General features: G+C 36.3%; 1 protein-coding gene across 22 annotated transcripts in view; it reads left to right on the forward strand.

Moving 5' to 3' along the window:
- Positions 1-15,161, forward strand: part of DST (dystonin) — a 492,147-nt gene that overhangs the window by 242,213 nt on the left and 234,773 nt on the right. For 11 of the 22 annotated variants that reach the window (XM_030802603.1, XM_030802602.1, XM_030802606.1 and 8 more), the window contains 4 exons: positions 9,233-9,322; positions 9,864-9,962; positions 11,642-11,719; positions 14,184-14,276. In XM_030802603.1, coding sequence (XP_030658463.1) covers positions 9,233-9,322; positions 9,864-9,962; positions 11,642-11,719; positions 14,184-14,276 — 360 coding nt within the window. The remainder of the gene's footprint in view (positions 1-9,232; positions 9,323-9,863; positions 9,963-11,641; positions 11,720-14,183; positions 14,277-15,161) is intronic. The other 11 variants (XM_030802620.1, XM_030802607.1, XM_030802605.1 and 8 more) reach the window with 1 other exon arrangement.

Here is a 15,161-nt window from a genome sequence, read left to right on the forward strand (position 1 = left end):
TGCAAGGACCCAAGGAAATGAGCTTATGTTTAAAGAGGAGTGAATTAGTTTGCATATAAAGTATCTGAAAGTATCAGAGTATCGTCAAAGCCTTAAAACTGTAAAATATGCTATGAAGAGACCCCTAGATTTTCCAGTCCTTGAGACTTGAAAAAAAGAGATGAAGCAACCACTTGTGTCATGCCTATCCTAATCTCTCACCTTAGGAAATAATGCTCTGAAAGGGACACCAGGAAGTGCCCATGATGGCATGACCAGAAGGTGTCTGCACTCCTGGCTGGCTGCACCTTTCCTGGAGCTGTATCTACCGGTGGATTCTGTTACTTGCCCAGCACTAACCCGGCTCTATGAGGACCTTGCTCTCGAGTCTGCAGCCTGACTCATATTGTAACCATTACAGCAAGTGGCTCACTGTTCGGTTAAGGACAGAGATGTTATCCAGGAAGTGGACGAGGTTAATTTTTGAGGTTCAGGTAGTTCTTTGATTGTGTGTGTGTGTGTGTGTGTGTGTGTGTGTTTTGAGATTATAGGTCAGGCATTGACAACCTATAGCTCATTTGACAAAAGCCCCAAAAGAGATGATTCAGCTCAGAAGTATTCAGGGCAGTTGCCACAACCAGCACTTTAATCAGAATTGCAAAGTAGTTGAAATTTTTATTTGTCACATCCTTATATTCCTTTTCTGATGCTTCTCTCCCCACTCACCAGCTGCCCAGGGTCTTCAGACTGCCTTTTACCTGGAATCATACCATGCCCTGCACTGCAGTGCTACTCCCCTACATGTTATTCCATCTTATCACCAACCATGATTAAGATTTCTTTGAAACCAGTGATAGGTAGGTATAAAGAGAAAGTCAGTCTGGTAAAGTGACCTTGTGTTAGAAGCAGATGACTTGAGAAGTTGCTGTATCTGTCCCAGGAGCTCTCTTTTTTTGTTGTTGTTTCAAAGACAGAATGCTTTTACTTGAATACATCTCTAAATTTATAATGATCAATTTGAATCTGATTTATGAATTTGGTATAACATTACAAGAGAGTCATTAGCTGGGAGGATTTGATGAGGAAATACACATTTTTTGAACTAGTGTGAATTTTGATCATGGATACAAATTTAAATAAAACTAATGTAAAATTATTTAAAATAACCTTTGCATGATTTTTATTTTAAAGTATTTACAATTCTGTTTTAAAAGCTTTTCAGTAAAAGCTGGAATTTAAAAATATAGTGGAATCACTTTAAAACAGTGGTGGTAAAGGATAAGACTGTAATGGTGTCATTATAGACTACCTGTGTCAAGCAGGCTTTGTTACACCTAGTTATATTTTTTAAGTCGTGGCACACAGATGAACTATGTCTAATAAACTATTAGTATTATAATATCATTCTACTTCATTGTCATTATTTGTCTGTATATTACAACCACACATTTTTCACTTATTTCCATCAAAATTTTGTTTCCTTGATTAGGTTTTCTCGTTAGACATGTTAAGTGATTATGACCCTTGCTTTCCCAGCTTTTTCTTTCTTTTGCCCAAATTATGAGAAAGTAGGAGGAGTAGGAAAAAGGTGAGCATAATAAGGATATGGATTGGTTTCTCCTCTTTTCCTTATGCTGGTGTTAAAAATTGCTCTTAACACAGTAGTACTTAACCATGATTTTTTTGAGGTGAAAAAGAGTTTAAAGAAAGATTTATATAAGTAATGAGCTAGGAGGATATTTGAAAAACATGTAAAAGGTAATGCCCATATTCTCCTGCCAAACAGACAGAATACTGGAAAGAAGCATCCTTAGTCTTATCTAAAATACCTCCTCCTATTTTTAAAAGATTGCACAATAGTATTTATTAGCTGTTCTTCTCTCTCTCATATGTGGAATGGGTAATGCTGATGCCTTTACAAGCCAATGCTCATTTGTTAGACATTGTAGTATGGAGTTTGTCTAGAATACGTCTTTAATAATCTGTCCAAGGAACTGGACAGATACCAAAAAAGATATACTATGCAGAGTATATTGATTTCTGAATTTATTTCTCCCTTTCAGTTACATTATAATTGCCCCACACCAAGATCTGTACAGCTATGCAAGAGATGAAAAATCCACAGGTTCAGGGGCAAATGTGAGCAAAAATAGATTTTTTATCTGTTTTCTTGATAATAAAAGGGAAGATAGGAAAGATAGAGACCTAAACCCAAACCAAACCAGAACCAACCAACCCTAACCTCAGACTGTTACAGAAAAGTTACCTATTTAAAAATATTTAAAAATTGAAATAGCCTTTTAAAAAGGTTACTGCAAACTGTATAGAAGAGAATAAAAAATACCTAGCTGAAACGGTGACTAAAATACCCCAAACCTTAAAGTGTTTATCTGTAATATATTAATAAATGTTTTTATTTTATTTAACTACTTAGTTCCACCTTGTGGTGAAAGACTGGGAAAGGCCATTCAGTTTTTGCATTTTAATTGAGTATAGATTGTCTACCCAAAAGCTAAAAAGAGAAGCCTTCTTTGTCAAGGAGTGAATCAGGTCCAAAGAAGTAGACACATTATTTGTACCGCCTAGTGCCAATGTGGATTTAAAAAAAAAAACTCTCTATTATTTTATCCATTAATACCTTAAGATGTGTAACTAATACCTTTGTTTCATAGTTTAAAAATAACCTAAAGGAGATGAATTCTATGTGGTCTTAATGTTGACTTAATGTAGTACCTTAAAAAACCATAACCACCTTTTTATCATGCCAAATAAGGATATTTTCCTATTCTACTTAACTGCACCAATTTCAAATTTATAATAGTTTAGGTAGAATATGAATTGTAGTTTTATTCTTTCACAACTCCTGAAGAAGTAGTACTGAAATAAATTTGTAATGAAAAAACAACTTTAGATAAGGCAGCTACCTAAGATAATACAATGTTTTTGAGCATTTTTTTGTGTATTTTAAAAGCGTTAATTTTCTTATCAATAATTAATATGTTAATATATTGATATTTTTGTTACCTCTATTTTTTCAAGTAGGCTGTCTAAGGAACTCTCCCAGGAGAACCTGACAGCTTATTTTTTATGAACGTACTTGTTTGATGTAAAAAAATTGCATTGAAAAATATTTTAATTTATAGTTTTCATTAAAGCAAACTATCCTTCTCGTCACCCAATTAGTATAAGCCAGTGAGGCGATCTCATTTGGGGCAAGCCTTGTTTTATTATTTATGTTTCTTTCTAAAGATAGCTGATTGTTTTCCAGAATACTGTATCCTCTAGATATAGAACTTCTTTAAGAGCGGACTGTGAACCCTTTATGTGGCTGATGTTTTGCTCCCTGCTGCAGAGCACACTAGGACGCCTGCGTTTTACCCAAGGTTCATTAATGGAATGTCTCTTCCAGTTTCCTTTTTTTCCTGAGGGACCTTACCTCTATTGTTGTGTACAGATTGGGCTCTTGATTTTACCTGTGACTGATTTGTTTTTGCTTAAGATAATAGTTTACAGGGAAGCTTTTATATTGGTCAGAGATGTTATGGCCTCATTCTGTTTAAAATTTGTAGTTTTCTTTGTGTAGGAAAAGTTCAAGCTTCTTAACCTGGGATATAAAGCCTCTGTGTCCACCGGCGCATCGTTCCAGCCTCATCTTCCACCTCATGCTTCATTGACTTCACCACTGCTTTCCTTCCTTGCAACTCATATGTAGTTTTGTGTGTCCTTGCCTTTTTCCTTTGTTCTTGCTCCTCCCTCCACCTGGAACATTCCCATCTTCTTTGCTGGGAAGACCCCAGATTGGGTTAAGCTCCTCATAGCTTCCTGAGTGTGCTCTGAATACATTTATTTTGTACTGCAATTTCTTGCCTAAATTTCTTTCATCTCAGATTACAGGCTTCAAGAGGTGGCACTCTTATTATTCATCTTTGTACCCATAGAAGTTAAAGGATACTCTGGCATATGATGGATGAATGCTCAATAAATAGTTTGTGACCTGAATTGAATTGCAGCTAAACAATAGTAATATGTTTAAATAATGGGAAGTCAAATTTTTGTGAAATTTGTCTAGATTAACATCAACCACTATAATGTTAGACTTTTAAAAAAGGAAGTTTAAACATTCAGCAAACAGCTATATAATGATTCTCTTTTCTTCAAAGGTGAATTTGATGTAGCCTATATAAAACCAAACAATTATAGGTTAACAAAAGGAAATTTTCAGTGTAGTATTTTTGCTCAGTTAAGCCATTTAGGTAATACAGACCTGGCATGATCTAATGTGTTCTCACTCCCAGATAAATTTGAAATATTGTCCATGTCATCACCAGCATCTTGTTTAGAATTTTTGTTGCCCATAGCATGTTTTCTAGTCTATTTTTCTTTCTTGGGATATTCTTTTAAGTAAAAGATTAGTGCCCCCTAGAGGTAAACTGTAGGTGCAATGCTGTATACATATTTTTTTAAAGTACTGCAAAATTCTACGAGAATTCTGTGAAATACAGAAAATGCTGTATCACCCTTGTTATGTAATTCAAGTTATGTAAGTTAATCCCAGAGTATTTCATAGTGCTTTTACTTTGCTCATCACTTCCTCTAGCACTATTGATCCAGACAGTTTTTTGTCCCATAGGGAGAACGTATCCAAAAAGAGAAGAAGGAATGCTTTATTAAATACTGAAAATGGAATGTTAGGGATAGTGGCAGTTAGTATAGTCATCTGTGAAGGACAGTTACCAGGCCCAATGCCTATGACTCACTCCTGGGGTAAAATAAAAGCTTTTCTATGTAGGCTTAGCTGTCTACTTTCCTTTCTTTTCTTTCCCTTAAATTTCTTGCTAGATCAGATTGGAACCCCAATTCTTTCCCCTCGGTTCATTCCCGACCACCCTTTACCCATAATGTTGATTTTTAATTTTTAATAGCATCCTTTTATTCCATTCATTTGTGCTGAGGAAACTGACCCAGTATTATAAAGTACTTAGCACAAGGTTAGGCATCTAGTAGTAACTCATGGTGTGTGTGTTTTTGTTTATTATTGTTGGTGACATTTGCTTTTTGGAAAATGATATCTTATATTTTGTAGGACATTTTCCATATACAGTATTTCTGTGGACCCTCAGAATAATCAGCTGAGACAGGAAAAGCAGGTAGTATTGGGGATAGCCAGTGCCTTTGGATTTTTGTCAAGCATATAGAAATTAAATTAATTTATTTCTGCATTTTCTTCTAAAATTCTTAAGAAATTAAGCCATAAGTCTTAAGAGTAGCTTTTATTTTATACATTTTCTAAATTGACAGGTCACTGATTTTTTTAAATGATGATAATTTGATTTAAAGATTACAGACTTTTTGTTCTCTAGGTTGAATTAGGAGTTTTCTGTTTTCCAATCTTTATCTTAAAGATAAAAAAAACTGAAGCCTAGAGAGTTTAGGCTGTTGGTACAAATTCATAAGGCCAGGGGCAGAAGCAGGACTAAAATGGCTTTTCCCTTATCACAGATTTTCTCTTTTCCTAATTTAGAGGGAGTCTTGCTCTTTTGCCCAGGCTGGAGTGCGGTGGCATGATCACAGCTCACTGCCACCATGCCCAGCTAACTTTTTGCATTTTTAATAGAGATGGGGTTTTACCATCTTAGCCAGGTTGGTCTTGGACTCCTGACCTCATGATCCACCCACCTCGGCCTCCCAAAGTGCTAGGATTACAGGCGTGAGCCACCACACCCGGCCCTCTTTTCCTAATTTAGATTTGCATGGCTTAATATTACTATTTTCCTTCTCGAAACATGTCTGTTTTAATTTTTCTTTGTTGTCACATAAATACGATGGTAGCAAATGACACCTGGTTTTGGAAAGTTTCCCTTATGTAGAGGGTTTTGTTCAGTCTAGCAAGTCAAGTTGTGAAATTGCCTTCCTATGAGATAAGTGTTCAGAATCACACCCCATCTTTAACTGTCCTGGAGTGAGAAAGACACAAGAAGTGGAATATAGAGTGAAATGTGAGTCTGGTAGGGTGTAGGCATAGTGGACCAGAGAGCACAGAATTCTCAGCACTATTACAGTCCTGGAAGGCCCCAACGCAATCATGTGCTTGGGTTCTACTGTCCTTCTGTGTACTGAGGATATCAGACCTGCACAATAAAGCCATTTATTTTGAGAGACGAAGCAGCTGGCTGAGGATCAGGAGCTGTATGATATTTTTTATATAAATATCATCTTTTAGTGTTCCCAGTCAGGCTCTTTTAGAGTTTGGCTGCTTTCTGGTTATATTGAAGATACACTGAGAAGTACATAGATTTAGATGCGTTAATGTGCATGACATTCACAAGCTTAGCTTTTCTGCCTTGTTTTTAAGTAGGCCTTAGCCTTATAAATTCAAGCTTGTGCCTTAGAACGGGACTGGGTGAATTCTTACAGTGCTCTAATACAAGAGTCCCGAACCCCCAGGCCACAGACAGGTACTGGTCCGGTCTGTGGCCTGTTAGGAAGTGGCCTGCACAGCAGGAGGCGAGCACTGGGCCAGCCAGCCTTAACCACCTGAGCTCTGCCTCCTGTCAAATCAGTGATGGCGTTAGATTCTCATAGGAGTGTGAACCCTATTGTTTTGTTTGTTTGTTTTTTTGAGACAGAATCTCACTGTGTTGCCCAGGCTGGAGTGCAGTGGCATGATGTCGGCTCACTGCAACCTCCGCCTCATGGGTTCAAGTGATTCTCCTGCCTCAGCCTCCCAAGTAGCTGGGATTACAGGCATATGCCACATTGCCCGGCTAATTTTTTTTTTGTATTTTTAGTAGAGATGGGTTTTGCCATGTTGGCTAGGCTGGTCTCGAACTCCTGACCTCAAGTGATCCGCCCACCTCGGCCTCCCGAAGTGCTGGGGATTACAGGTATGAGCCACCACATGGCTGTGAACCCTGTTGGGAACTGTGCATGTGAGGGATCTAGGTTGTGCTCTCCTTATGAGAATCCAATGTCTAATGATCTGAGGTGGAACAGTTTAATCCCAAAACCACCTTCCCCTGCATCTGTGGAAAAACTGTCTCCCATGAAACCAGTCCATGAGTAGGAAATTGCAGTATTAGTACTCATTTCCCCAAGTGCTTATCTGTTCGCGTACATATCATGCATGTAATAGATATGTTCCTGAAGAGGCCCTTGAAAATTGATTCATCTCTGAAATACAGTTGAGAAGTTGAGAGAGTTGTCATTTCATGGTATCTCAAGGTAAATATTCTAATTGAATGGATAATTCCTTTGTAACTTACTTGGTTATTTACAGGTTTTTCTTTCTTTCTTTCTTTTTTTTTTTGAGATGGAGTCTCACACTGTGATCCAGGCTGGAGTGCAATGGCTTGATCTCGACCCACTGCAACCTCCGCCTCCTGGGTTCAAGTGATTCTCCTGTCTCAGCCTCCCAAGTAGCTGGGATTACAGGCGGCTGCCACCATGCGCAGCTGATTTTTGTATTTTTAGTTGAGACGGGGTTTCACCACGTTGGCCAGGCTGGTCTCGAACTCCTGACCTCAGGTGATTGATCCACCTGCCTTGGCCTCCCAAAGTGCTGGGAGTACAGGCGTGAGCCACTGCGCCTGGCCGTAGTTACAGGTTTTTCTAAACAAGGATTGCTTAAAATGTGTTATAACATTTTTGGGGGGGAAATAAAGTATTTTTAAACTTTGTCTTACTTTGGTATTATGACATCAGAGATTCAACTGATATTCCTTGGGAATTAGGAAATCAAAATAAAATGTCAATTTGTAAAGATGGAAACTTGGTTAAAAGTAATTTGATTCGCCTTCAGTTTTGCTGTCATTTCAAAGGTACTATTGACATGAACAGTTACTTTGTGGTAGAGCTATTGAGCCTAAGCTTAGTATTTATATTATTTGTAGTTAATTATGCCTAGATGGGTAATTGAATATTAAAAGGTTCTGTGACTTATGTAAACAGTGCCAGAACACTGGATGTAAAAGCTGGGAAATTTGATAAGAAATTCCTAAGGGAACTTTTTCTTCATCAGTCAAAAACATTTTCTGACACTAACAAAAGACATTGTAAAACATATATATAGAGAGAGTCAGCTAAGGTAATAAAGTTTTATGGGATTTAAACTATTTTTGGGGACTGAGAGACTTACCATAAAAGTTTGCTTCCAGTTTACATTAGGCCTCTTGTGTTTGTGTTTGTGTAGTTATATAGTTTTGATCATAAGTTTGGATCTTTTCATTATTTTGTGCTATATACTCACTTGACATTTTGGAAGTGCAAAGGAGTTGGATTCATTTGTATACAGGGCTTGTGCCATGGGTGAAGTAGGTGGAATTCTGGTTCCTGCCTCTTTCTGGCCCACTTCTTCGGCTCATTTCATGGGAGCAGCCCAGAATCACTGAAAGGCAAGAAAATGGAAATGTGCCAGCCCACTTGGAACAGCCATCTTAATAGCCTGCTTTGACATTTGTCTGTCCAACACAAACCTTGTAGTGGGCCATGTGGTTACTAGAGCTGTCCCTACTTGGCAGGCTGAACAAAGCTTTTGGGAAATCTTTGATGGTTTGGGTTCTAAAATCACAGACTTCTGAATCAGGCCTGTGGAACGGGGAAAGCTGTTGTAGGTTGAGTGTTGATTTTGTGCTAGTGTTACTTAGTTTTGAAAATCTTCCGTTACAAGAAGACTTAACGTTGTGCAGAGGGAAGGGTTTGGACAGAGGCCTTCTAACCTGACACATACGGATTTCAAAAAAATTTTTTGAAATAATTACAGGCTCACAGGATATTGACAAAATAATATGTGGAGTCTCGTACTCTTCACCCAGCTCACGTCTATGGATTTCTAAAAATGTTCCTCTGCATCCTTGATCCTGTTTTGGGCTACAAGAAGGTCAACTGCGGGGGTGAAAACTTTACCCTCTCGTTAAGGTGGCACTGGTCACTGTATCGGGAATCATGAATAAAGTCAGGGCATTGCCCGTGTTTGAAGAATTGTAACCCCATGTGGTAGTCCAGGCTTATGTTTGTTCTAGTGTCTTAAAAATGTAATAATTTGAATTGTCTTTTTGAATTATTAATCTGAAATTCACTTTTTTAAGTTTTTAAATTAAATTTAGTTTTTAAGTAATAAGCATTTTAAAAATTTAAAAATAGGTGCATGAATGAATACCATGTGAGGAATGTTTTCTACTTGTCTCCTTTTTATGTTTAAGAATGTTAAGGATGATTCTGAGTTCTAGGACCCCAAATTTTGCTTTTCTCTTCATAGGTTCGAAAACATGTGAATGATCTCTATGAAGACTTAAGGGATGGACACAATTTGATTTCTCTTTTAGAGGTTCTTTCAGGAGATACCTTGGTAAGTTTTAACTTTCTTATTTTATTTTGAAGAACTTGTAATCTTTTCTGCATAGGACCAGTGTGTTTTCAGTACAGACTATTCAGATTTTTGCAACATTCATCTTTTGAGCTATGAATTCTGCCTGAAAAAGAAGTTTTGGTTAGATTCCTAAGCATTTTCAAACTTCAAATGATGTGAATTTGAGAGATTGAAGCACTTTAATTACTTCACTTATATAATCAGTTCTATAATTAAAATACTATTTTTGTTTTTGCTTCTTTTTTACCTTTGGGTTTTTTTGCTTAGCAAAAGTTGGATGCATAATATAACCACATATTAAAAGACTTACAAATAGCAAGAAAATAAACATTGCTTTCTGAAAAATGATCTAACCCATTCCGCAGGTGTCATTTTTTTTTTTTTTTTTTTTTTTTTTTTGTGAACATTACTTCCCCTTCTTGTTACCTGTTCTCCTTCATTATGTTCTGTTCATGCTCTTTTCATTTCTGGTCTGTCTTGTGTCTTTGCTGTTCTATCTTCTGTCTGTTATATTCATTAGCCAAGGGAGCGAGATTTTTTGAAGACCTTACGATTGGTGAGTGCAACAGAAGCATGCGAATATGAACAGCATGAGGATGTGGAGGATGAGGATAAGGGGGTAGGTGTCGCCCCCATAACTTGACTAACCTAGCCGTTCCCATGTGGTGAGCGCTAACCTGATAGAGAAGTAACTCCTGGGTTCAGGCTCCTTTTTAGAAAAGCATAGAAAGGGCCGAAACCCACATTGAGGTAGATGTGTGTGTACCAAAAAATTGGATAAAGGAAATATTTTCTCTTTAAATTATCTTCAGAGAGCTAAAATGATTGAATTATTTATACATTACTGTGCACTGCATGGTAATTAAACAGACTTAAAGTACATGATGACATTTTATTAAACAATTTTATATACATTGTATATAAACGTGGAAATTTTACAAGTCTGCTAATTTTTGTGCAAATTCATTCAGTTTCTGGAAGTGATATTTCAAACATGGCAACTATTTATTGCTTTTTATGAAAGAACTTAGGGAAATTTTTTTTAGTATTTAAGTTTCTGCTTTAAACCACACCTCTTGGCAATAGGTATTTGATGGACATGTTTTACCTGTCTAATATATCTCATGTATTTAAAAGGGAGATTTAAAAATCCAGTATTCCAGTAGAACTCGCAGAGCTGTTTAATCTTCATGACTCTTAGTTGACTGCAGCCTACCTTTGCAAGACAGACGTGCTTCTTCTTTTGTCTTCTACATGCCTAGTGCCCCTTGATTTTACTGGAAATTGTGCTTTTGTTGGATCCAGTGGGTAAATTTATCAACATCGTTTCTACTTGTTATGCAGAACTTACTTTTCCTTCTGTGGTGTGCTGTCTGTTTTATTATGGCGCCTTTGGCTTCAGCAACCTATACATATTGAAGAAGCCAAGCTGTCAATTGTCTTTTTTCTTTTTTCCCTTTGGAAGATTTTATGTGATAAATTTCAGCTCCATTCTTTGTATTTTTGCTAAGCATTTCTCAGCTCTGTTTGCTTATGTTTTCCTTCATGCTAACGTGTAACGTTTCTTAAGGGAAACGGCATTAAGGAAAATAATTCTCGTCTGTCACTTTTCCTGAGACTGAGAAAATAATTGTGTCCATCCCCAAGTAGTGTAAAACGAGTATAGAGTCCTTTCTAATTATTGTAGTGTCCACTTTTGTGAAAAAGCTAAAATAAAATAAAGAGGAAATATATGGTTTTAATTGGTTTTCTCTCTTTCTCTATCATGGCTAAGTAAACCTTCTCTGTCTTTCTCCTTCTTGGTGATTTTTATACTAACTGCATGCTACTTTATCTCATTTTCATTAATATGCCATATGTATATATATATATGTGTGTGTGTGTATATACAGTTATAAAAACCCTCTTGCTAATAGTGTTCAATAAGAAGGTAAAACGATGAATGATATTTAATTATTTTTGTGCCTCCATAGCTAAGTAATTGTAGGCTAGTGTTGTTTTATTACCAAATATTAAAAGTCTGTATATTCTGTAACATTTTCTCTTTTCCTTTTGTTTAAACAAAAAATTCGTCATAAAGTATATGTTTAAATAAAACATACTTGGAAAAAAATCCCTAATAGTTTACATTCAATCTCAGACAATATAAAGAAATTGAAACCTTCTTAGAAAATCTTATGGCCTTACCTAAATGGTAAATACTGTTTTGATATATTAAGATGAACAGAAAGTATATTTAAATTAGCATGGTCTGTGATAACAGAAACTCTTTTTTATCCCTGCATTTTTCTGTTTTAGCCCAGAGAAAAAGGTCGGATGCGTTTTCACAGACTACAGAATGTACAAATTGCACTTGACTATTTGAAAAGACGCCAGGTATGATGTTTTGAAAATACTGTAATCATATAAACATATGTTACTAATACATCTGTGTAGAAACATGTCAAGGAATGACAAGGTTAAATTTGCCTGTGAATTGTAACCAGTAAGCTTGTGCTTTGGTGAAGCAAATATTTAAAAATGTTTTTAAACATTTGCTCCCAAGAAAAGAAGTTAATAGTAGGAATAAGCCCAGAGGAATTATAAGTGACTACATTTCCATCTATATAAGAACTTCTGATTTTTTTTCTGTTTGAATTGGATTGCATTTGCCTAGGAAGTTGTTTTTTTTTTTTTTTTTGAGACGGAGTCTCGCTCTGTCGCCCAGGCTGGAGTGTAGTGGCGTAATCTCGGCTCACTGCAAGCTCCGCCTCCCGGGTTCACGCCATTCTCCTGCCTCAGCCTCTCCAAGTAGCTGGGACTACAGGCGCCCGCCACTACGCCCGGCTAATTTTTTTGTATTTTTAGTAGAGACGGGGTTTCACTGTGGTCTCGATCTCCTGACCTCATGATCTGCCCGCCTTGGCCTCCCAAAGTGCTGGGATTACAAGCGTGAGCCACCGCGCCCGGCCTACATTTGCCTAGGAAGTTAATGACATTTTAGTAGCAATAGAATGTTAAGAATGCCTATGAACAGTTCTTAATTGTGGGGAAGCAATACTTTATTTTTTACACTTAGTATATAAAAATAATTTTTATAAAAATACTTTATATAATACTTTTAATTTAGTATAAGCGTTTTTCATACTTAGTAGTGATAAGGCAATATTTTGTTTTTTATAAGTAGATAATATTGGATAATTTATGAGTAAAGATATAACAACATTTCTGACAATAGCCCCCAACTTGCTTGAGGTATCAGGAGAAATCATGGAAAAGAATTAATAATATATTGGATATGATCTTGATTTGGTGGCATTACGTATTATGGTGTCATAGGCCAAAATATTAGTAATTTTTCAATTAGTACAAAAAAATGCAGGAGAGTTGAAAATTGTTGAAGACAGTGAGAGTCAGAGGGGGCGGCAATTTTTTTTTAAAATAGTTTGAAAAAAAGGAAGAGGCTGGGTGTGGTGGCTCATGCTGGTAATCTCAGCACTTTGGGAGGCTGAGGCGGGAGGGTCACTTGAGCCCAGGAAATTGAGGGTGTGGTGAGCCATGATTGCAATATTGGCACTCCAGCCTGGGTAACACAATGAGACCCTGTCTCAAAAAAAAAAAAAAAAAAAAAAAAAAAAGGCAATAGAAAAAGGGGGAGAGGGAGAGGTAAACACTAGCTTTTATTATTTCTTCATTATTATTCTTCAATATTATGAACATTAAAATGCTTTTCCCTGTTAAATACTAGTAAATCCTCAGTGCTTAAATATTTTAAATGTTATTGTTGTTTGCTTGTTATTCATCATTCTAGTGAAAGTTTCCACATGGATACTTCTGAAATGTTTTCTGGCAGTATTTTGTCCAAGAAGTAAAATGTTAAATATCATAGTGTATAATTCTCAGTATTTAAATTCATGGTATTAAATGATTTCGTCCAGGAAGTAAATGTTAGGGATCATCATTTGATTTATTTACCTGAATGTACAGTTTGACAAGCTTTAAGTCTGAGTATTATATTATTTTAAAATATTTGAACAGCCTTCCAAATGTCCAGTGACTTATATATTTATGGCATATTGATAGCAAAATAATGCTAGTTATTTTAAAACCTTGTAATGGAAATTTGAGAAAATTGTTAGAATTGTTAGGATAGTTTCATACTTAATGGTAAAAGTAAAATAAAATTTATTTTTAAAAGACAAAATGATTTCTAATTTTAATATCTCAAGTATTTAGGACTTCTCACTTGAGGAGCTGTATTTTTGTATTGACAAGTGAATGCTTTTAGTACTTGCTCTAGAACAGCAGTCCCCAACCTTTTTGGCAACAGGGACTGGTTTCATGGAAGACTATTTTTCCATGAACTGGGTGGTGGGAGGAGTGGGGGTTGTTTCAGCATGAAACTGTTTCACCTCAGATCATCAGGCGTTAGATTTTCATAAGGAGTGTGCAACCTAGATCCCTCGAGTGCACAGTTCACAAATAGGGTTCTCACCCCATAGGAATCTAATGCAGTGGCTGATCTGACAGGAGGTGGAGCTCAGGTGGTAATGCTTCCTGGGCCGCCACTCACCTGCTGCCATGCAGCCCAGTCCCTTTGGTACAGGTTTGGGGGTTAGGTTGGGGATCCCTGCTGTGGAAGACAAGAATGCAATAATACTTGCTCTTTCTTTGTTGTTACCATATGATTTGTAATATAAAATGATTGAGAATAAGGGTAAAACAGTATTTAGTTGACTACTGGTATTTAAATTATTCCATTTTTTCTTTGTATAATTTAGAATTGCTTTTATGTAGGTAAAGATGACTGATTCAGGTTTGATAAACAGTTGGTTTTATCTCTTCTTCACATACAAAACAGGTGAAATTAGTGAATATTAGAAATGATGACATAACAGATGGAAATCCCAAATTGACTTTGGGATTAATCTGGACAATAATTTTGCACTTTCAGGTAAGCCCAAATTTTCTTAATTTCAGCATCTAATTGCTAGTTTTCAGGTGGTTCATATGACGGGTGAATGACGCATTCATGTTCTGTGGAAGAAAAATAAATTTCAAGCTTCTTTCTTTAAGTAATATATTTGAATTGTTCTTTTAAGCAACATGCTGCTTGTGAATCTGGCAACTAGTTTCCTGTTCTTGATAAACTTAAATGCAGTTTTAAAGACAATGTCTGTTATCTCAGAGTTGGAAGACATATTTCTTTTTATTGACTGGAGACACACTTTTTTTGCTCATTGGAAAGTATTACCTGTTTTAGATACTTAAATGTTTTATGATTAGTCCTTATTTAGAATGTTTTTTGTTAATACAGTTTCTTAGCTCTGTCAACTATTTCCTCCTTTGATAGACACTAGATGGCGGTATAATTATAAAGAGATGTGAAGAAGAAAAGTATTCATGTTTTATGCAGAGCTGTGCTTTCTCTCTTTAGATTTGAGGAAAGTGCAAATGTATTGACTATGAATTATTATCTAATAAACCTGAGCCAATTGAGGACCAATTTTGATGTAGTTTTGGGGAAGTGATACATTAAAAAGAATCTTCATTTGATTTAAGGAGATTCCTAACTTTAGAACTTGCTTTAGTTTACTAACTGCTGGTCTGCTCCAGAAATGTTCTGCTACTAGAGGTGGGAAGGAGGGGGAAAAGGGCATGGGCTGAAAAACTACCTATTGGGTTCTGTGCTCACTATCTGGGTGATGGGATCATCTGTACCTCAAACCTCAACATCACGCAATATACCCATGTAACAAATCTGCACTTGTACCCCCTGAATCTAAAATAAAAGTTTAAATTATAAAAAAAACCCAGAAATGTTCTGTGTACAGCGCAG

The sequence above is a fragment of the Nomascus leucogenys genome, chromosome 22a (genome assembly GCF_006542625.1).
Source record: "Nomascus leucogenys isolate Asia chromosome 22a, Asia_NLE_v1, whole genome shotgun sequence".
Classification (NCBI taxonomy): domain Eukaryota; kingdom Metazoa; phylum Chordata; class Mammalia; order Primates; family Hylobatidae; genus Nomascus; species Nomascus leucogenys.